Genomic DNA, 22,945 nt, shown 5'->3' on the forward strand with positions numbered 1-22,945 from the left:
TTTTAGAAGAGTGATTTCAGGCTTGTACAAATGAGTTCTTTATGGGTCAGACATCAGTTACTTCCAACTTCTTTTAAAGGCAGTGTGGTTAAGCATCTGAAATGAAACTTGTTTCAAAATCTCACTTAGTTCCAGTGTAATATGACCAATTAAATTTTCCATATCATGCCATTAGGAAACATTTAGCCTTTGCTCACAGAGCAATCAAAGTTCAGATGATAAGCGCATTTCTGAGTCTGAAATTGAAAAGAATTTAAAGGGTCTTATTGGACACTTGTGTCATTTATTGAATAGATGATGTTGACAACTCTTCTAATTTTTTTAACTTTTTAGAGCATTGAATGAAATGTGGAAATGTCAAAATCTACTACGACATCAAGTAAAGGATTTAGTTGACCTAATAAAACAACCCAAAGTGAGTTCAATTTATCTTTATCTCACAGTGAATATGCGGTTTTACTTAATATGCTGTTTTCAATTCCTTTTGTTTGACCATCTCAAGCTTATTTGTAATGACAGATAGAAAATACTGTGAAAGGTAACTGATATTCCATTACACTACACTTACAGTAGGAAATGTGTATACATTTTGTTAGTAAAACTGAAGAGGGAGGGGTGTTACATAAATTTTTAACAGATTTTGCCAGTCATCTGCTACTAAAATATATTTGCTCCCAGCGTTTGAGTTACATCTTGCCAGGATTATTCTGGCTCTTGAAAGAGCGGGAAAAACCAGCATGTTATTTTTGACTGCCAAATTGAGTAATCAAGAAGTACCTATACACCCTAACATCTTATGTAGGATTAGTAACATTCAAGAAATCAGAATATTTTTATCCCAACAGGTGACTTGTTTCTCTTCCCTCTTGGAAACTTCTTAAGTGTTGGAGGTATCAGACTACAATTGAATTACTTGTTTATAAATCCACACAGAAGGAAAAAAAAACCAACATTTTTTGAGCATTTAGAATATTCTCATAAAATGTAATTAGGTTTATTTCAGTTATATGTATGTGCATACTCATGTTTGGGCGGAAAAACAATCATAAGATGAAATTCTGGATATAATTTGGAATGTGATTAGAACTTGACTTTAATGCCAAAGTTTAATCTGGTGCTTTTTTAACAGAAATAATATACAGTAAAAAATGTTGCCATGCTCACATTCCTATATATGTGTGTGTGTGTGATTTTTATTTTCTATATGCATATATAATCATATAACACAGTAAATTTAACCAAGTTTTATGACTGAATTATCCGTTTGCTGGAATTACCCAAACCAGAAAGAGTGGGTAACTGTGTGGTTGGATTGTCTAATATATCTGCTTAGAAATGCTACTATCTTGCAGACAGATAAAGACTTACCAGAACAAAATGCATCACTTACTGCTTCAGTCCTGATTGCAGTGAAGTTCATAATTTTGACTTAGTGAGCTTAAAACATGCTGTAATGTTCTATTAAATTCTAAGTGCAGTAATTGTTAGTACAACAACACTTCATTGTGTTTCGATGACTGTATCGAAATATTTTTCATGTTTTATGTTATTTGGTGTAGTTTAAATACATTTATGCATTTAAAACCTGAGTTAAGCGTCTTGATATTTTCTGCATTTCAGTTGACAGTGAAATTTCAACTTTTCCTTTTGTTTTCAGGGAGATGTAATGAAAGTTCTTTCTCAATTGTAAAATATCAAATATGATAAGCAATTAAACATGCAGGTTTTGACAAATGACAGCATAAGCCTCAAATTTCAAACAGTGTATGCTGTTGACATGTTTGCATTTGGCCATGTGGCTTTCATCCTGTCTTTTGCTATTAAGTGCTAATTCTCTACACTTGAATAGTCTTTTGAGTAACAAGACTGCATGAGAGAACTTAGGAGGCTTGTGACAGTCCAAGATACTGTTGCAGGCAACAAAAGGGGTTTGAGTCAGGGAATTTTACTTAATTTATTTAATTGTCAATTAGCATATACTTTTAATTCTTTATTCTGATGTTGAGAAGTGAAAGTGAACAAATTAACACTTAGAGAAGCTGCCTCTGGCTCCACTTCAGATGCTGCTCTTCCCTGCTTCGTGGTCTCCAGGCCCCTTGCCGCATGCCATTCTCGTGTCACTTTGGTGAGGTGGTGGCAGCACAGGAGATGGGAGTCAGGGCATGATGGTTCCTTTACTTTTGCTGCTCCTCATTTCTTACCCACTGCTCACAGTCCCTTTAGTCATAAAGTCCCTCCAGGGTCTCCTCACTTAAATACGTTTTCTCAGAGGCACTATAGGCTCCTCTGACTGGTTGAAGTTTGAGTGGTGCATTGGTTTGTTGATTGCAGAGCTGGCTATAGAAGCAGCTTTGACCAGCGCAGGGTGGTCTCCAACCTCCTGCACAGGTCACCCCAGCAGCCCTTTGCTACCCGTAACCCTGCTTGTTATGCTCAATGCAGATGCTTAGCTATTTTTGCCAAAACTTTTATTTCTGTGATGCTCCTTGTATGATTTGTTTGGGTTGGTTTTTTCCACCAAATGGATAATTAATTCATGTAATTAAGTCATTGTGTTTAAGCTAAGAGTGCATTTTCATAGTCGTAAGCTGAAGGGGCATACAGTCCAAGGCACTAATAATCCTGAGACAAATATCCATTAGCCATTAAGAGCTGTAGAAAGTGTGTTTTCTTTCAGGAAACAAAACTGAAGTGAACTAGTAACCTTTTCGAATATGACTTGGCATTACCATATGTGCTTTTTCACTTTGGTCTAATTTCTCCACTTAGTCATTGTAGCTTCGTTGTTGGCCCTGTGGCAAGCGTAGGCATTGTGAGAGCTCTCGGAGATGAAGAGGAATAGGACAAGAAGCAGTGTAAGAAGTTACCACAAGGAAACTTTTTAATAGGTAGTAATGAAAAAAAATTGCACTAAGGGTGATCAAATATGGGAACAGGTAGCCCAGAAAGACTGTGACATCTTCATCCTTGTAAATATTTAAAATGCAACTAGGTGAGGCCTGGAGCAAAACCTGATCTAAGTAGGTGCAGGTGACCTACAGTTGTTGCTTCCAAGCTACATTATTCTGTGATTAAAAGTCTTTGAACTTTCCAGTCCACTGTTTTTCTCATCTTAGAAACCCTTTTTGCTGTGTAGTGAAACTCTTCATGCGTTCTTATTTCCTCATCAGGCTCTCCACAGTGTAAGCACCATTGAGGAGACTGAAAATGTGTTAAGAAACTTTCTGTTGATCATAATTTCTCCTAATCTGAGACAGAACAGATATCAAACTTGCCTTTGAGTTACTTTTCTGAAAAGCAAAAGCATAAATCACAGCTCCTCTTGTTTTCTCCTGCAGCTATGGTATACAGTTAAATAAAATACATAACTTACCTGTTGACATGTGGAAAAGTGAGTGAATGCTGGTTTGTCTGTATTAGAGTATAAGCTTCATTTGCTTCAGGTGCTTCCATATCATGAATGCAGGATAATGTAGATAAAGTGCCACGGTAGATCTTCTAAAAAGAAATGTTTCTTGATCTTCTTCTATCTGTCATTATTCAGCAGTTATACTACTAGAATTTAAAAGAATACTTCTGACTCCGATATATTTCATTTTTGGCTGAATGATTAGTAATTTACTCAATTTAAGTTCTGTTTTAATGAGGGCTTTAGCCGGTACTTCAAGTCCATAGCCAGCATTAGAAGACCAAACCAGTCAGGACCAAAGAAATTCCACAGTACAGTTTTGGTACCTTTCTTCTAGTTGCAAGAGATTCTGCATCTGTTGACATCATTATTTGAATCCTATAAGCCAGATTTGATTTCTGGTTGTTTGATTTGATTTCTGGTTGTTTTCTTTTGGTTTTTTTTTTTCATTTCTTGTCTGAACATACTTGTTCATCTGTGACAGCCAGAAGCCCTGAAAATGGCAGCATTCTTCTGACACTAAAAAGTGGTGGAAAGTTCTGCAGAAGTACTTAATAGCTAGAATTATGTGCCAAGTGTGTGTGTAACAAGATAGAGGGGATGTTCACTAACAACATTGTTTGTCTTAATCTCATGCTATATTTTTATTATAATCCGATCTTTCCGACATTGTCACTATTTTCAAACGTTGGCACTTTTTCCACAAATTTGCTAATTAACTTCCTTTTTTTTTTTTTTTTTAATGGCAGAAAACCTACCTGTGCAAATATGTTAGAACTCAACTTTTTTTTCCATAGTACTTAGACAACTGCAGAACAGAAATTTACTCTGAAAAGTTGAAGGATATTCTTCCTGGAAATAGACATTTCCGTGTGTTAGCCAAGGTTATTGTAATAAATTGTGATTTTGTTATCTCCAAAGCTGATATGGCTTGTTTGAACCTTATTTGAGATCTATATGCAGATTTCATTAATAAAATGCAAAGAAATTACATGTTCCTGAACGAGACTTTCACCTCTGTGTTAGTGTCTTGCAACACTATCTCTTAGGGGTTCTTTCCTGATAGGACCCTGATGAAAAGGCCATTGTAGGTCTTAATTTGGCTCGTGTTAAGCACTTTGGTAGGAAGAGTTCTTTTTCTTCTGAGGTGGCCTTCTTTCTGAGTTGATTTGACATTTTCTTGTTTGTAATTTTTAGGCTTGTCTGCTACTACTTTTGTCTGTTATAAAGGGAATTCTATAAAAGACAATTCTAGCAATGATGGTGGCTAAACATGGTTGGTCTTAAATTGAAATACTTTTCAGTGAAAGCTCATAGAGTGTGGTTGTGTTCCTATTTAAATCTTTTCTCAGAAAAATGTATTTTGATAGTGATGACCCATAACTGATACTTTTTACATGCATTTATGAAATTTTGCAGGCTGTGTAAGTTACGTTGCTGAAGTCAGGTGATGTCACTGATCTGTCAGAAGTCAATTAGTAAAAGAGCAGCTTCCTTTATGATTTGGAAGCTGATGGTTTATATGCTTTTGACAGCATTGCTGTAAGCTTGATTCTTCTTTTGGGTTCCAAATTTTCGTTTTACTTATGAAGATTTCAGAGTTGTTTAACAGTACTTAACTATGCAGCAGTGAAAGATTTAAATCTTTTTCTTCTTTCATCTGCTTTAGAACACTTTTCTGCAGATGATTAGGGTGTTGTCTTCACTGTACAGTTAAGGATTCCCTTTGTCATTTTTACTGATAATTCCTTAATATTTCAAACTTTAGTGTAATTCCATAAAACTTCCTAGTCTGTAGAGTACTGTGGATTACAGCTTAAAGTGGGTAAAAAACTCTTGGGAACTAGTTTGTCTGTCTTCAGTAGTAGGTGATATGTTGTAGAAAATTCACTTATTTATTAGAAATATAGTCTCATAAAGAAAATGTACTTGCTATGTAGTTTTACCTGGCTGTGAAATTTGTTGTATTCTTTCTCCCGCGCCCCCCGCCTTACTCAGTGTCAGAACTGACTCCTAAGGTGGACTTTGCACATGGAATTTAAAATCCTGTACCAGAAGGATTACTGACAAAAGGAAAATAAATGTCAAAGTCTGTTTTGTGTAACTAACTTTGCTTGTAAGGTGCTGTTGGACGACTTTATATCAGCAGCAGTTTGACTGAAATCTAATCTTCACAGATAATATGAAATGCAGTTATGTTCGTTGTTGTTGTTGTTGTTGTGGTCCCTCATTATTACTTTCACAATTACACTGCTATTGTCTGCCTTCCTCCTTCAGCTGAAGGATAGCAATTGTCATCTTACTGACTTGCTCCATTCTTTTCAATAAGGTGGGAACTACTACTGAGACTACTTAGAATCAATATCTGAACAAGGAGATAAAGTGAATTTAATGCTTGCTGTTTGTTTTATGTTTAAAACCAGAGACTTTTAGATGGAAAACAGTTACAGAAATAACCCATTTGTGCTGTTCATAAGTCATATAGTAAATTGAAAAGTAATACAAATATTTTGCATAAGTGCATGCGAGACAGTGATACTCTAGACATGATCTACCTTTTACTTCCTGTAACTGTCCGTCATTAACTTTGCAGTGCTGATTTTGATTTCTGAGACACTGATGTGTTAGCAAAATGGTGCTGACTTGTTGATAATGCATTATGGAATTTTACTTACTCGGTATTCAAGTGGAAATATATAATGTAAAATTTTTCTTAATTTATTTTTCTTTTGTGACTTGCAGACAGATGCCAGCAGTAAAGCTATATTCTCAAAAGTGATGGTTATAACAAGTAAGTCAGTTGAAATATTTACACTGTCTAAAAAAATAAAAGTTGAAATCTATTGCTTTCTTGCTTTAGATATCATTGGAGATAAGCTAGAAAAAGCACTTTTGTAACAAATGGAATTTGTAACAAGTCACGATAAACATGACGTAACAATACACTTTAAAGAATTAACACAAGTGTAAGCAGAACTACTTCCTTACGGTAAAAACTTTTCAGTCGTGAAGCTTATCACATGACACTTTAGCTGCATCCATTGTGGACTAATTCAAAGCCTAGATGATCTAGGGTGTCTGCTTTAGCACTTATTATAGAATATATATTAACTGATGTTTACTAACCTACTAAACTATCTACTAACTTACCTGTCTTTGAGGTGTTGGTATTGTACATGCTCTTGGGAGAATGCAAAAGAGCTTGGGTTTCGGTAGCAGGGAAGGCATTTTGGAAACTGTAGAATATCTGTGTGACCTGAATTCTCGGCAAATTAAAAACCACCAGACCCAAAGCAGCTGCTCTTGTTCTCCCCAGCCCACCATGCCAATAGTATTAAAAACAGTATGAAGAAGAAAAACTTGCTTTACAATTCTGAAAATCTGTTTTTTAAATCAACCTCTCTTTTTAAAAATGCCAATTGTTCCGGCAAAAAAGATGCTACTTAAGGCTGTGTACGTTTTGGAAAAAATGTGGAGGAAAAACTGAATCTCGCTTCTTGGCCATGTTCCAAATCCTTTTTCCGTTTTGTTTGTTATGAACAGTTTGTGATTTTTCTGATTCTTTAGTTCTGGGTTGCGTTAAAAAAACCCCTGCAAAATCAATACAGCAAAACAAATACTGACTAGAACTTGTTTTGAAGTAACTATCCTGTAGTCCTATACTATTTCCTGTGTTAACTTTGCTTAACACCTACTGTACCAAAACCATGGAACATCTTTAGTGTGCTGATACTTTGCCTATAAATTCTCGCTATAATGTAAATGTAAATATAAAAGTAATATGTGGTTTAAGAAATGCATTTTAAAAGCTTTTTTAAGTGTTGCAAGCTGTTGTAAAGCATAGGTTCAGTGAAAGGGTGATTCAGCAAAAATACCCTTTTGATGTTTTTCACACTTGTAATATCAGGTGATCTGTATACAGAGTATATCTGTGGAGTACAGGCTCTGCATTCTGAGGTCAACTTCAGCTGTTAATGTTATTAACAGGTACAACTAGACTTGGTGAAAAATGAATGTGAAGGTTGAGGAAAGCAGATAGCAATAGGGGTTGTCTGTGGGTACACACATTATTAGAAATTTAGAAATGTGAAGGTTTTTTATAACTTAAACACACATAGAAACTTTCCTGGTGTGGCATTTCAATCTTGTGTAATTTGCAATACTGACACATTAAAATAAATAGCGATTTCTTTTGCTTGTTTAAAGGAAACCTTCCTGATCCAGGGAAAGCCCAAGATTTCATGAAAAAGTTCACACAAGTTCTAGAAGATGATGAAAAAATAAGAAGTCAGTTAGAAATGCTTGTTAGCCCCACATGTTCTTGCAAACAGGCTGAAGGATGTGTGGTAAGAGTTGCTCTTAAGTATGTGAATATTTTTGGAGCTGAATTGATTATAAATTTAATTGAAACTTATATTGCAGAGGGAGATAACAAAGAAGTTGGGCAATCCAAAGCAACCAACAAATCCTTTCCTGGAAATGATAAAATTTCTTCTTGAGAGAATTGCTCCTGTGCACATTGATACTGAATCCATCAGGTATTTTTGTGTTTGTGTTGTTGGCAGTAGATCACAAGGTTTGAAATTGAGGTTTCTTATTTTGCCTTTAAGCACAAGCAGAAATGGATTGGGTGGGTGTGGTTTAAGGCCTGGTGACCTGCAGTATTTTCTTCTATTTTCCCTTGCTTAGGGGTTTTTGTGTCCTTGTTCAGAATGTAGCCACAGAAACAATTCAATTGTCATTCAGCACAGCCGGAACAACCTGTCAGTAAAAATGGATCTGTTGCTGATGGGTGAAGTTTGGTTTGTGACAGAGTGCCTTATTTTAAAAGAAATTTCTGTCCATGGCTATTTGCTGAAACTTTCCACCCGGAATGTTAGGTCATAGTGACATAAACAGTAATTTAACTGAGAAAGTAAAAGGTTATGGTAATGAGGCATAGAGACTTTGAGTAAGCTAGTGAAGTTGTGGGAGGGGAAATATGTAATTGGTGAAATGATTGTTTAACAGCTGTATTTGAGATATGTGGTACCTTGTTAGAGAGAACTATTTCTTAATTCTGGTAAATTCTTAGCTGTTAATTCCAACTCTAGTAGTTGACTTATAAGTACTTGAGCTTTGCGGTTTCTGCGTGTCATATGCAATGTAATGGAGCCGTTGAGATTTCACTTAAAATCTGTTTCTGATCTTGGATGAAGTACAGTGTGTAGCTGGATTTTTATTTTAAATTTGAAAATACTTTTTCACATTCACAGAAGTAGTGTAAAATGTATATTTAAAGTAATAGTCATATATGGCACTGAGTTGAGTATTTATTTCACAACCTACTTTCTGACTGCCATGCAGTATACAAGCAAAAAAAAAGTAGTAAAAAGCACATATTCTCATTTTTGCCACAGAATTAGTCGTCTCTGATCTTTGTAAAATTTCACTAAACTTCTGCTTCATTTTTGAGACTCAGACTGTTTGGTTTGGGTTTTTTTTTTGTTTGGCTTTTTTTTTTTTAATAAATGGTAATTTTTGTCCAATTGGGGGCAGGAAAAAAAAGAAATTGGAAGTCTGACTAGGAAGTCTCTCCCTTGGTTTGTTACCAGTTGCAGGGTATTTTATTTATTTTGGGTGTGTTTTGGTTTGGGATTTTTTTTGTTTGTTTTGGCTGTAAGTATTACTTACAGGATGTACTGAAGGAATATTCTGAATATTGTTCAGTTCTTGATAGGGAAGCTGCCTACACCAGTCACTAATAGGATCATTTAGATAATCCCCATTTCCTTTCCTAGGGTACAGTGTAAGAAAAAAACAAGCATTAGTATCAAGGTGAAATATGCAGGACATGGGTCTTTTAAATTTTTCCTCAACTCTTAGCCCAGCTGTTTAATGTGTTTTGTTTTTTTTTTTTTCCCCTCTTAATTATAGGCTAAACATTGTAAACAGTTATTTTGCATCAGTTATTAAGAATTTGTAGCAGCTAGTAACCTCACCATAATTCTTATCTGAATTTGTTGCTTGTAATGTTTAAATTGTTTTGTTATTTTTGTCATCCTTCCAGTGTAATTTGTATATAGTTCTTGATTCATGATGGATAAATGTTTTTGAACTTAATGCCTCATAAGCTTTGATTTAGAGAGATGAGGGCAACCAGATTATGTATGTAGTTGACATATTTGTTTTGTAACAAGCTTAAGCTTTATGATTTAAATAAATTCCTTTAATAAGATTATATCTTAAAATTATGAAAGCAGTCATACATGGTGGAATTGCAGTAAATACAAGGCCATGTTTTGTTTTCCTCTTCAGTGCCCTTATCAAGCAAGTAAACAAGTCTATAGATGGAACAGCTGATGATGAAGATGAGGGTGTACCTACTGACCAGGCAATCAGAGCAGGTCTTGAATTGCTTAAGGCAAGTATACTCATGGTGGTCAGTGAGCATGTGAAACTTTGTGAAGCAACTTTGTTAAAATGAAGTTTTAATTAGCACTTAGTATCTTTAGTCATAAGCATGCAGTGGCTATCTGGAAGACTACTGGTTTGTTTTTTGTTCCCTATGCTCATCTTATGTGGCACATAATATTTATTTTATAAATCATTTAGAAGTTTTTCTGGAAGTCAAAAGTAGTTGCATGGGTGACATCAGCAGGTGAGTTTAGAGTATTAGAGTGTGAATTCAGTGGTTTGTGAATATAGTTACACTACTTTTGGAACTGTACTTGTATATCATCAGTAAAATACTGTGATTCCTTTGAGTTCTTCATAAATTGGTGTCTTATCTATCTCAACTGTGACTCAGTTAACATAGTAAAACCCTATCAAGATGCAGTTCTGGGGACATTGTACAAAATGTCTTAGTCTGTCCTCCCTCTTTCCTAGGAGGAAAAGGGCTGATCACTGTGTTATTTACAAGTACTGTTAAAAGCCTGAAACTTTTAAAATGCCAACTGCGTAGGGCTTTTTGTTTCACTTGGTCTCTCTCAAAGACTTTAGGCTAAAAGCACTATGTAGTGTCAGCATTGCCTGAACTTGCACAGAAAGGTACTTGTGCCATGGTACCAACTCAGTTGCATGATAGTGTTGGGAGTAGTCCAGCTGTTGGTTGACTTCAGCCAGCTTCCCTGGCTCCAAGTCAGACCCACCTCTGACCAAGGCTGAGCTAATCAGCTACAGTGGTAGTGCTTCTGTGATAACATATTTAAGAAAGGGGGAAAAAAAGAAACTGCTGGAAAACCTGCAGTGGAGAGAGGAATGGAACGTGAGAGAAACACCTACTCAGACACCCAGGTCAGTGAAGGAGAAGGGAGAGGAGGTGTACCAGAGCAGAGATTCCCCTGCAGCCTGTGGTGAGATGGTGGGCTGACACTCTGCAGCCTGTGGATGTTAATGGTAGAGCAGAGATCCACCTGCAGCCTGTGGAGGACCACATGCTGGAGCAGCTGGCTGTGCCCGAAGAAGGCTGTAACTCTGTGGGAAACCCACACTGGAGCAGTCTGTTTCTGAAGGACTGTGCCCTGTGGAAGGGACCCACACTGGAGCAGTTTGTGAAGAACTGCAGCCTGTGGGAAGGACTCACGTTGGAGAAGTTCATGCAGGACTGTCTCCCATGGGAGGGACCCCCATGCTGGAGATGGGGAAGAGTGTGAGGAGTCCTCCCCTGAGGGGGAAGGAGCTGCAGAAACAGTGTGTGATGAACTGCTTGCAACCCCCATTCCCCATCTTGCTGTGCTGCTCTGGGGGAGGAGGTGGAGAAATTAGGAGCAAAGTTGAGCCCAGGAAGAAGGGAGGGGTGAGGGGAAGGAGGTTTTAAGATTTGGCTTTATTTCTCATTATCTTACTCTGATTTGATTGGTAACAAATTAAATTGATTTTTTTCCCCCAAGTCAAGTCTGTTTTGCCAGTGACCATAATTGGTGAGTGATTCCTCCCTGTCTTTGTCTCAGCCCACGAGCCTTTCCTTGTATTTTCTCCTCCCCATCCCACCAGGGTGGTGAGGAGTGAGCAAGCAGCCACATGGTGTTTTGTTGCCAGCTGGGTTTAAGTGACAACACCCTGATGTGTGAATATTGTTTCAGTAGCATCAGTTGTGTTTTTCTTAAGACCTGCTTCTGCTGTAACCCAGTATTTGCTAATGTAGATGTAGCCACTGAGAAGTAAATGTTTACTATAATGGGAGAAGAAATTGAGACTGGAGAAATAAGTTAAAAATTATGAGATTGTGTATAAAGACAGAGAAGTTAAGTAGGTACTAAAAAAAAAGTCAGAAAGAGAAATGTGGATCCCATGACAAAACCAGACAGTGTGTTATAAATATTCCAGTATGGCAGTGGAAAATGACTCTTGATGGAATATTCTATATAAGTGGACCTTTAAAAAAATATTAACATGGCTTTCATCTTATTTTGGCAGGTACTTTCATTTACGCACCCTATCTCATTTCATTCAGCTGAAACTTTTGAGTCTCTCCTGGCTTGCTTGAAAATGGATGATGAAAAAGTGGCAGAAGCTGCATTACAAATTTTCAAAAATACAGGAAGTAAAATTGAAGAAGACTTTCCTCATATACGATCGTAAGTTGTGTATCTTACTCTGAGTAGTATTCTTTACTGTATGGAATTTGGGAAGTTTACGTTCTTCCTTTTGTATGCTATACCATTATCCTGCATTCTTTTGGAAGAAAGTATTACTTCAGGTAAAACAGCAAAGAGATTTTAATTGACTTTAAAAGGCAGTGCTTTTTGAAGAATGGAAGTGAAATGGGCTGATACGTCACTGATACTACTATAATTTTTATCATTCCCTTTCAGAATGACTTACGTTTTTTCCTAAATTAAATATATGGCAATGTAAAAACATTCTTTGCAATTTAATGGGGATATGCAGACATAAAGAATATTTCCAAAAGTGCCTTTAGTAACTTGTGCAGATAAAATGTTTGTTTTACCACATGATATTTTATCAACACCACCCAGGGATCTTTTTTACTTGCAAGCCATGTAAATAACCCTTTTTTCTTTCTTTGAAGAAATTGCCAAAACCAGTACAATTAGCGCTTTTGCAGAGGCTTTGTCTTCTAGATAAGGTTATCTATACTTTTTTGCTAGTTTGATACTTTGGAAGATTTTGAATTTGTGAAAAGGTATTTATCTCTTTTTTTTTTGAAGTGCTTTGCTTCCAGTGTTGCATCATAAAGCTAAAAAGGGACCCCCTCGTCAAGCCAAGTATGCTATTCATTGCATCCATGCAATATTTTCCAGCAAAGAAACCCAGTTTGCACAGATATTTGAGGTAAAATCAAAATATTTAAGTTCACTTTTATTAATCTTTCATGTTGCATATGTACTAAGAGATGTAGTGGCGATTTATATGGTAAGTTGTATCAAATTTAGAAAAGACGTTTTTCCCCTTTCACTTTGTCCTCACACAGTTTGGCCTGAAAAATGGTAGCAGAGGGTGTTCTTGTAGTCCATTATGTTTAGGGTTATGTATTTTAACAGATGATGGAATAAAACAAGTGTTGAGATGTCTGCTAGAACCTTGAACTATTTATGGAAAGAGGAACCATACACTACTCCTCAGCCCTGTTGGGACTGGCCCAAAGTATTTAAATGGTTACAGAAATTATGGAAAACTGAATTAATGTAGAGACCATTTAAATAATTTTATAGTTGTAACTGTAAAAATTAAGAAGTTATATACTTTTTAATTAGTGCCCATCAGCCTTTTATCTTGAAGGCTGAATCAGTCTGTTACTGAAATTGCCACCTTGAGATGTAGTATGACCACTTCTTCAGCAACAAAATATGCTTTTTAATCCATTGTATCCTAAATGGTTCCCTGCTTGAGCTGCCACTTTGAACTACTCAGATGTAGTAAACATTTTATCTGTTGTTTTGCTTTTTCTTTTGATATGTAGGAGACTTGTAGAGTTGGTGGATGTGTCTTTAAGTAGTTCTTTTAAAATTGTATTTCTGAAGTAGAAATAGACATGGACAACTTGGTATAGAACTCAACCCCTTCCCCTCAATAAGAGACAGATTATATCAGTAATACCTGAATTTGTTGCCTTTATTCTAGCCACTGCATAAAAGTCTGGATCCAAGCAATTTTGAGCATCTCATTACGCCGTTGGTTACTATTGGCCATATAGCCATGCTAGCACCAGATCAGTTTGCTGCTCCCTTGAAATCTTTGGTTGCCACTTTTATTGTTAAAGATTTGCTAATGAATGATAGGGTAAGTATTTTTAAAACCTCGTATTAAGATTCTGCTTCTCCTGTAGTATGATACTTGGCAAGTACTCGTGAAAATTTTTGGCCTGTTGGTTCTACTTTTTGTATATGGTTGTCTTTGATTTCCACATGTACTGTTTGACTCTATTGAAAACCCACAGTACCTGAAAGGAGATAGTACTAATTTGACAGTCCTTACAGCATCGACAAGCTGCATAGCACAGCATTTGATCACTCATTACTTGCCTTTTGTTAAAAATGGGAAAATTGGTATTGGCTGCACTCAGTATCTTGTCTTGAGCAAGCAAGTTGTGTTTTTTGGTTTTTTTTTTTTTTTTTTAAGGCAGTATAACACATTTGAAACTTAAATACACTGTTTAAATGGAAGACTGTGAATTTTCATTTTTCTAATACTTCTGTATTGATAGTGATTATAAAGTGGAAAAAAAAAAGAACTTGTGCATTGTCAGCCATCGTTGAGGGAAAGACTTACTATCTAAAACTATGCGCTTGAGGTTCCCATTACTGGATTTGGGGACTGGAAATTATTTTCAAAGCAATGGCTATTACACTCTAAAGCAATAGTTTTCAGGTAACAACCCCCTTTACTGCTGTTAAATTTGCTGATACTTGAATATTGAGATAATAATGGTATCTCACTTCTGTAATGGTTACTTCCATGAAATACAGAAGGCATGAAGCTAACCAGTGAGTGTTACTGTATTGTTTTCAGAAGCAAGCAGGAAAGACGAGATTAAAGCAGGTTTCACTGAAGAGTAACAGTAGTGTAACAAAATGTAACATTTGGTTTAGCTTCCAGGTAAAAAGACAACAAAACTTTGGGTCCCGGATGAAGAAGTGTCTCCTGAAACGCTTGTTAAAGTAAGTAGCACTTACTGTATTTTCCTATAATTGTGTGTATAGTGCTTAATAAAGAAAGCTAAGTATCTGGATTCCTAAAGCTGTCAACTGCTTTTCTCTGTTTCCTTGTTGCCTTTCTAAAAGTAAGAAAAGAAGTAACTGTTTTTAAATTGAGGATCTTACCAGAATACATGTTTTTTGATTGCCAGAAGGAAGGAATTTGCTTTTGAGAGCACCTGCGTTTTTAATTTTTGTAAATAAATTTACATACACACTTAATTGAATTTTTATTATAGCTTTTTATAGGCTTAAGTTTGATGTGCAGCATTTAAGTATTCCAGATATTAGCACAGTTAAGTAAAATTTGTTTGTTTTTTTTTTTCCTGTCCTGTTTAACATCGGTGTTAAATACCATAGAGACTTTGTTTCAAGTCTTTCCTTTTTCTTTTGAATTTTTAGGACATTCCAAGAAACTTTCAGTGTTGTTTTGGAATAAATCAAAAATTGGTTTTGGATTTGTCAGTTTCCTTAAATGAATTAATGTATTACATTGCTTATCTCTGTGTACATTGTATATTGGAGAAAAACCTAGGTTTCAAAAAAAAAAAAAAAATCACTTCAAAATGGTGGGGGTTTTGTTGGCAGTTTTTTACTTAAAAAATATCATCTCAAACTTGTTCTTTTTTGGAGTAAGTTTATTACATTTTTCTGGGCTTGGTAATAGATACTCTTACTCAGTTTTTCACTCAATCAGAAATAGAATTGTACTGGGGAAAACACATCTTATGTCCATATTTGTTTTTTAAATGCCCTTTCTTCAGAACAGAGGGACAGATTATGCTTTTACATTTTCTTTCAGAATTAGGAAGATGCATGTACTTTGTAGCATGCTGGTTTTAAGTTAATTATATCAGTCATTTAATTTCCAGTGCCTTTTTAATAAAGTTGCTCTGATGGTTTTCAAAAATTCTTTGCCTTCTGTCTTGAAGCTGTTAAATTCTTTATAGCATACCTCCTTCTCTGCTGGTTTAGTAAGTACTTTGGTTTCCAGCTTGGTACAGAACTCATTACTGGAAATGCTCAGTTGTGTTTGGAGTTGATTTGTTGGCTTTTTATTAGTTTGACTGCAGCAAGGATTTTTTTCATATTTGTGCAATTCCATAGTTACACAGTACACTCCAAAAACTGTTAAAAGAATGCATGTTTGTTTTGATTTCGTGAGTGGCTAGTTTAAAATAGACATTATTTCACTTCGATGATTACATGTGTAGTAAAAATTAATTGTTTTTGTTAATTTTTTTCAATGATTTGTGAAGCTGTAATATCTCTCTAAAATGTGTTTTTTTATGTCGATAAAGCTCTTTCTGCAATTGGCTGTTTGGAAGGGAATTGGCTTATAGAAAATCTTAAGGCAATTTGAAGTTCAAGCCAAGCCTGAAAACTGCAAGAAGCTTTATTGGCAAATGAAAACAGATTATTGTGAAAATTGATTTGCAAATTTAATTAGCATTTATTACCACTGAGAAGCCTATATTTAATGAATGCTGCAGGCCACACCATTAGTTTAGAAATAATTTCTTTCTGACTGTGTATTTTTCTTGACTCTGGTTTTAAAAGCCTCTTTCTCCCTTTGTAACATAACTGCATAATGTATCTAATGGGGATCTTAAAGCTAGCAAGTTTAAGTATGAAAGGGGAAAGGACAGATGAAGTCAAAATTGAAGTATCATCCAGCCTAACGGGTGTAAACTGATAAAGGCTAGCCTTAGTTTTGGATCTTAAACCTTAAATGAAATGATGTCAGTAGAGACATATTTCAGTACAGTATTAAATATGAATCGTTTAATTATTGTTTGAGTTAGACTTGAATTCCTATGCCTGGCACATGAGTATCTTCTCTGAAGCAGTAATCTCTCTTGACAGTGACCAGTACTGAATACTTCTATGCACCATGCTGTGGATTGAGACTTATGTAGTAGCAGTGATATTTCTTGTTTCCTTCTATGTACACTGCAATATAAGTTTTTTCATCCTGTTTCTCTAACTGTGCTTTAACTGAGCGTTGTTTCATTTTTCACTGCTGCAAAAACCTGCAGCATTTGTGGCTCTGAAAACTCAAGTAGTAGAAACCTGAGCTAGCTGTTGTCACAATGTTGATGTAGTAGGAAGGCAGTGTTTTTAGGATCTATGCATCAGATGGAAGCACATGATATACCTTTACAATGGAGGCATGATGCTATTCTCTAGATCAGAGAAAACAGTTATAAATGTTGATTATTTTTAATTGTTAACTTTAAACTTAAAAATTAATACTTATTCACTACTGACAGTTATGTAAAGCTAGTGTTTACCTGCAGTTTTATCATATCAGAGACCTGTCAAGTTATATTCACTATCTCGGAAAGAAATGATGACATCCTATCACTTTTGCTTGCGCTTCGAATACACGTAGTTCATGTTGTGCTGCTAAGACGAGTACAAAGCAGTCATTTGTGGCCTTTGATATGGTTCTGACTCATGTTGTATTTTGACTTTCTTAGTATTTTCGTGTTGTGTATAATAATTTTTAATCTCGGAGGAGAATTCTAGGCCAGGCTAATGGGACATAAATTGAAAGAAGAGGTTCAGACTGAATATAAGGAAGAAAAATGAGAACAGGTTGCAAGAGGTTGCGGGTTGCCAAGAGCCTGTGCAGTCTCCGTTCTTGGAGGCTTTCAAGACCAAAAAGTATAAAATGGAGACCAATGTGGTCTGACTCCATAGCTGACCTTCCTTTGAGCAGGGAATTGGACTGGAGACCTCCTGACACTCCTTCCAACTGGTATTATCCTTTGATAGTTATCCTATTTGCCTGTAAAGAAAAAATGTAAAATATGAGGGCAGTGCAAAGTTATGTCATGTTTGTCTTCAGGTAGCCAGAAGCAGTGACTGGGGGAATTCTCATGCCCTGTATTAATTTTATGGGAATGCTTAATTCTGAAGGGTTGCTGGAATGTCATCACAACATCATGAACACCAGCAAAGAAACAGAGAGCATAGTGGGGTCAGAGGAATATTCTGAAGGAGCTGGGATTAGGATTTGCCTACATGGAAGGAAGACTACAGTAGATTCTGACAGTAAAACTGGGGGAGAGGAATTGTGGAGGGGGAAGAGAGAAGCAAAAGTTAAAACTGAAATTGCTCAAGAGCTGACCAGAGATGCCTGGGCAGAAGATAGCATGTGGCTGTTCCCTGGCTGAATGTCATTTACTTGAAGACCAAATACAGCTAGCGTGTTTCCATCCTACCAACAAATGGGATGAACCAGTGGTTACAGGTGCTAGTTATGACACCAAACTGAGTTGGTAAGCTGTCAAAAGATCTGCTGCTGCTATAATTATTATTAATACATTGTTTTTATTATTATTGTTTTTATTGCTATTAAAAATCTTCTGGTGTATATTTATAGCTGTTTCAGTAGAAGACCCTTTGTAAGCTAGGGCAAGACAATTTCATTTCTGTTCTGTTTCACAAACTCCATTTGCATTGGCAGACATCCTACCTCTTGGTGGTGTTACCCAACAGAATTAGAATTCTGTAGGTGGAGTAATGGGCTACTGTGCTAAAAAATACAGTCATGTATAGATGACAATCCTAGAACTTAGATCTGAAGGGACCATTGTGATCAGTTTGTTACATGGAATGGATCAATCATATGATGCATTTCATTTAGTGATATTGTGAATGTTTATGTAAAAGTTAGTAGAACTACCTTTCACATTAAGGACAAAATTTGAAGTTACCATGTACAAAAAGTGTCTTAGTGTTTCTAAAGCTTTTGTGTTTTGTGTTTTGAACTTCAGCGCTTGGTGTTTTGGTCTGTTTGGTTTTGTTGTTTTTCTTTTATCCCAAGGATGTCTACATGATTCAGATAAGCATTTTCATTTTGCTGTAAGAGGATACTCCTCTTTCTCTTCTCTGTCATCTTGTGCCCTCATATAGAAGGAAAATGAAAGGACAAAGGAATTCAAATACTAAAATGAACTTAACCTTCAAATTCATGCTTTATTTTCACTAAAGAAATGTGAAATTACTCAGCGTTTCATTTAGCTGCTGGATTCTGCATACTTTTAGAAGGTTGCCTCAAAACACTTGATTTTTCTGTTGGCAAAAGACAAGTTATCCTGAGTAACAGTATTTTCTTCAAATACCCATGAAAGAAATACTCTTTTCCAGGACAAGTTACCTTAATACAGGTTGATGCAGTCAAAATGTCTATGAAGTGTTTTTTAATTTATATGTCTTAAATTTAAACTCAAGTATTACATATGTAAATAATGAATATGTAGGGATTGTTTAAGCACAGGAATTATAGGAATGTAGGAAAATGAAAATATGTTCTGTGTTCTGATCCAGTAACATTTTCTTAGTAAGTATAAATTGTTTAGCCTATTCCACAGTGTTTAGTGGATGTAAGCTCAATTAAGAAAATATTTTCACAGGACAAAATATGCGATTGCTTAGTAGAAGAAACAGTTCAAACTTTAACTAAATGTTGTATAATTTTTATTTGCTGTAATAAATGTTTGAGACTTTCAGTGAAAAGTTGAATGCGTCTAGTTATCTTTAAGTATTTAAATGATGTTTTGCAGCCTTGACAGACATGTTTGTAGGAGCAAAAATTATTTGGGAAAATACTGTAATTAAATTAAGATGAAGATTATTTTAAAAATTAGGATGATGGTGTGATTTGGCTTTAGCATATCAACTTTTTTTTCAGATTCAGGCCATCAAGATGATGGTTCGATGGTTGCTAGGAATGAAGAACAACCACAGCAAGTCAGGAACTTCTACTCTGAGGTTGCTAACAACAATATTACACAGTGATGGGGATTTAACAGAGCAAGGGAAAATTAGGTATGTAACAGGCCATAATGTTTTGATGTCTGTGGCGAAGTGGGGAGAGTTTTAGTCAAAGTAGTACTTAAACTATTCTGTTAGGTTGCTTAACAATTTATACATCTTATTTTGTAAGAACTGATGGTAAGCTTGGCTGGATTCCTTCATAGGTTTGCTGAGTCTCAGGTATTTTAAAAAACACTGTAGATATAGCTGTATTTTAATGGGTTTATCTTCTTTCTTTTATCTCTTTCTTCAAAGACCCATTACTCATATTGCAAGAATAAACTAACTTCCTCTTTCCCATTGAAAATTGGTTTTAATTATTAATGCAGCTTGCTCCTCTTGATGTACCAATTGTCATGTATGTCAAAGGCCGACAGGCAGCCCTTCTAATAAAAAATAATAGCGAGTTGCAGTAAACCAGTTGGGAATGGCTAGTACATAAGGCATTTCTGCTTGAAGGCAGACTTTAATCCCTTGAGGCCTCTGAAAGTGAAAGGAAAAGGGAAATGTGTAAAGAAGATTAAGTCTCTAAATAATTTATCTTTTAGGTGATTGTTAGACAACTTACTTGTTTTTCTGGGTATCTTCTTAATCCTCTGCGGTTGGAGAAGTGACAAGTTGTCAGCTGCTATTGCTTGCCAAACATTGAAAATTTATGTCTACAAGAGCCATTAAGGGCATGGGTGGATTGTGCAGTATGAGTAAAAAGGTTTTAATTTTCAGGTAGAGTTTAATGTTATACAGTGATTATGCAAATAGAACCTATATTGTGTGTGCAAAATTACAAGCCTGAGAACTGTCTAGTGTGTTATCTTTGTAGCAATTGTCTAGTCTTTCTCAAATCTCCTTGTAAATAATTGTTTCATTGTTTTAAATTCTGTAATATGACCATTCATGCCAGTTACTAGGGAGTTAAGTGGCAGTAATTTAGCTTTTCAGCATAACTGCTTAGATGATATTGTTGGTTTATCCAGTAGTTTGTGAATAGATCACAAACTGTTGTTCTGTAGATCCTGTGTGTTTTCATGCTTGGAGTGATGATTCCTTACTGTCTATGTTTTAGAAATCTAATTTTCTCACTGTTTTTGTACTCAAAATTATAAATGGTAGTAGAAACTGTATATAATGATGTAGTTGTCATTAAAGTTAATGGAGGGCTGGGGATACTTTTAGGGCAGGAAGAATGCTGCAGTGACATGAGGTTGGTCTTCAACACCAGAACTTGGAGCTCTGCCTGAGGATGGATGAGCCAACTGAGACCTTACGGGTTAGAATTAAAGAGCAGACTGGTATGGGTGACATTGTAGTGGATGTCTGCTGTACGCCTCCTGATTGGGAAGAAGTAGTGGATGAGGTCTTCTATAAATAGCTAGAAACAACTTCATGCTCACAGGCCTTGGTCCTCATGGAAGACTTCAAGCACTCCAATATTTCCTGGAGGAGCAACACGGCAGCACATAAACAATCCAGGTTCTTCCTGCATCAATGACAACTTCCTGACACAAGTGATAGAGGAGCCAATGAGGAGAGGTGCTCTGCTCGACCTCATACTCGCCAACAAGGAGGGACTTGTTGGGTGTAACAAAGTTGAAGATAGCCTTGGCTGTAATGATCATAGGATTCTAAAGTCCACTATCTTGAGGGCAGCAAGGAGGGCAAAAAGCAAGATCACAGTGCTGGATTTCAGGAGAATGGACTTGGGCCTCTTCAAGGATCTGCTTAGTAGAGTCCCATTGGATAAGGCCCTGGAGGGAAGAAGTGCCCATGAAAGCTAGTTAGTTAGTATTAAAGCATCATCTCCTCTAAGCTCATGTGTGGTCACAGCAGAAGGTCAGGCAAATATTTCAGCAGACCTGCTTGGATAAGCACGGAGCTCCTGGCAGAACTCAAACACAAAAGAAGGGATTGGGAGCGGCCCTGCAGAAAAGGACTTGGGAGTACTGGCGGATGAAAAGATGGATATAAGCTGATAATATGCACTTGCAGCCCAGAAAGCCAACTATATCCTGGGCTGACCAAGTGTGGCCAGCAGGTCAAGGGAGGTGATTCTCCCCCTCAACTCTGCTCTGGTGAGACTCCACCTGCAGCTCTGGGGCCCAAGCATAAGACAGACATGGACCTGTTGGAGCTGGGTCCAGAGGAGGGCCATGAAGATGATCAGAGGGATGGAATACCTCTTCTCTGAGAAAAGGCTGAGAGAGTTGGGGTTGTTCAGCCTAGAGAAGAGAAGGCTCCGGGGAGACCTTATAGTGGCCTTCCAGTACTTAAAAGGGGCCTGTAAGAAAGAAGGGGGCAGACTTTTTACAAGGGCCTGTAGCAATAGAACAAGGAGCAATGGTTTTAACTGAAAGATGGTAGATTTGGATTAGATATTAGGAAGAAGTTCTTCACCATGAGGGTGGTGAGACACTGGCACAGGTTGCCAAGAGAAGTTGTGGCTGCCCCTTCCCTGGCAGTGTTCAAGGCCCAGTTGGATGGGGCTTTGAGCAACCTGGTCTAGTAGAAGGTGTCCCTGCCCATAGCAGGGGGGTTGGAGCTAGATGATCTTTAAGGTCCCTTCCAATGCAAACTATTCTATGTTTCTGTGGGGCATACAGAAAGTGGAAGTAGGGACAGGTAACCTGGCAGGAATACAGAGGACACCATCTCTGTAGGTTAGGAAAGCCAAAGTCCAACTGGAATTGAATCTAGTGAGGGATGACAAAGGCAACCAGAAGAGCTTCTTTAAGTAAATAGGTGGCAAAAGAAAGGCTAGGGAAATGTTGCATCTGCTGCTGAATGAAGCAAGAGCCCTGGTGACACAGGACACGGAAAAGGTTAGCGTACTGAATACTTTCTTTGCCTCAGTCTTTACTAGCAAAATGAGCCTTCAGGAGACCAGGGGAAGGTCTGAAGCAAGAAAGATATACCCTTGGGGGAGGAAGATCAGGTTAGAGAATACTTAAGCAAACTGGACATGCATGAGTCCATGGTCGTTGATGGGATGCACCTATGAGTGCTGAGGGAGCTGACAGATGTCATTGTGAGGCCACTCTTGAGCCTCTTTGAATGAGGAAGCTGATTGGTAGAGGTGGCTGAAGACTGGAGGAAAGCACATGTCTCTCCTATCTTCAAAAATGACAGGAAGGAGGACCCAGAGAGCTTAACTACAAGCCAGTCGGCCTCACCTCAATCCCTGAGAAGGTGATGGAACACCTGGGCTCCCCAGTACAAGAAAGATGTGGAGCTACTGGAATGACCCCACCGTAGGCCCACAAAGATGCTTAAGGGATTGAAGCATCTGATGGATGAGGAAAGGCTGAGAGAGCTGTGACAGTTCAGCCTTGGGAAGAAAAGGCTCAGTGGGGATGTCATCAATGTGTATAACTGAATGGAGGGTGTAAAGAAAATGCAGTTGGACTCTTAGTGGTGTTCAATGACAGAGGCAATGGGCACAAACTGAAGTACAGGAGGTTCTGTCTGAACACAGGGAAACACTTTTTCCCTGTGAAGGGTGACTGAGCACTGGCACAGGTTGTCCAGAGAGGTAGTGGAATTTCTGTCCTTGTAGGTACTAAAAAGTCATCTG

The 22,945-nt window shown here is 37.0% G+C and overlaps 1 protein-coding gene across 2 annotated transcripts in view; it reads left to right on the plus strand.

The window, feature by feature from the left end:
- Nucleotides 1-22,945, plus strand: part of PDS5B (PDS5 cohesin associated factor B) — a 91,792-nt gene that overhangs the window by 36,378 nt on the left and 32,469 nt on the right. For both annotated transcript variants that reach the window (XM_086481872.1, XM_086481873.1), the window contains exons 13-22: nt 334-415; nt 6,152-6,200; nt 7,616-7,755; nt 7,832-7,947; nt 9,707-9,812; nt 11,810-11,970; nt 12,565-12,688; nt 13,478-13,636; nt 14,446-14,514; nt 19,253-19,389. In XM_086481872.1, coding sequence (XP_086337998.1) covers nt 334-415; nt 6,152-6,200; nt 7,616-7,755; nt 7,832-7,947; nt 9,707-9,812; nt 11,810-11,970; nt 12,565-12,688; nt 13,478-13,636; nt 14,446-14,514; nt 19,253-19,389 — 1,143 coding nt within the window. The remainder of the gene's footprint in view (nt 1-333; nt 416-6,151; nt 6,201-7,615; nt 7,756-7,831; nt 7,948-9,706; nt 9,813-11,809; nt 11,971-12,564; nt 12,689-13,477; nt 13,637-14,445; nt 14,515-19,252; nt 19,390-22,945) is intronic.

Source organism: Leptosomus discolor, chromosome 1 (genome assembly GCF_034619465.1).
Source record: "Leptosomus discolor isolate bLepDis1 chromosome 1, bLepDis1.hap2, whole genome shotgun sequence".
Taxonomy (NCBI): Eukaryota; Metazoa; Chordata; class Aves; order Leptosomiformes; family Leptosomidae; genus Leptosomus; species Leptosomus discolor.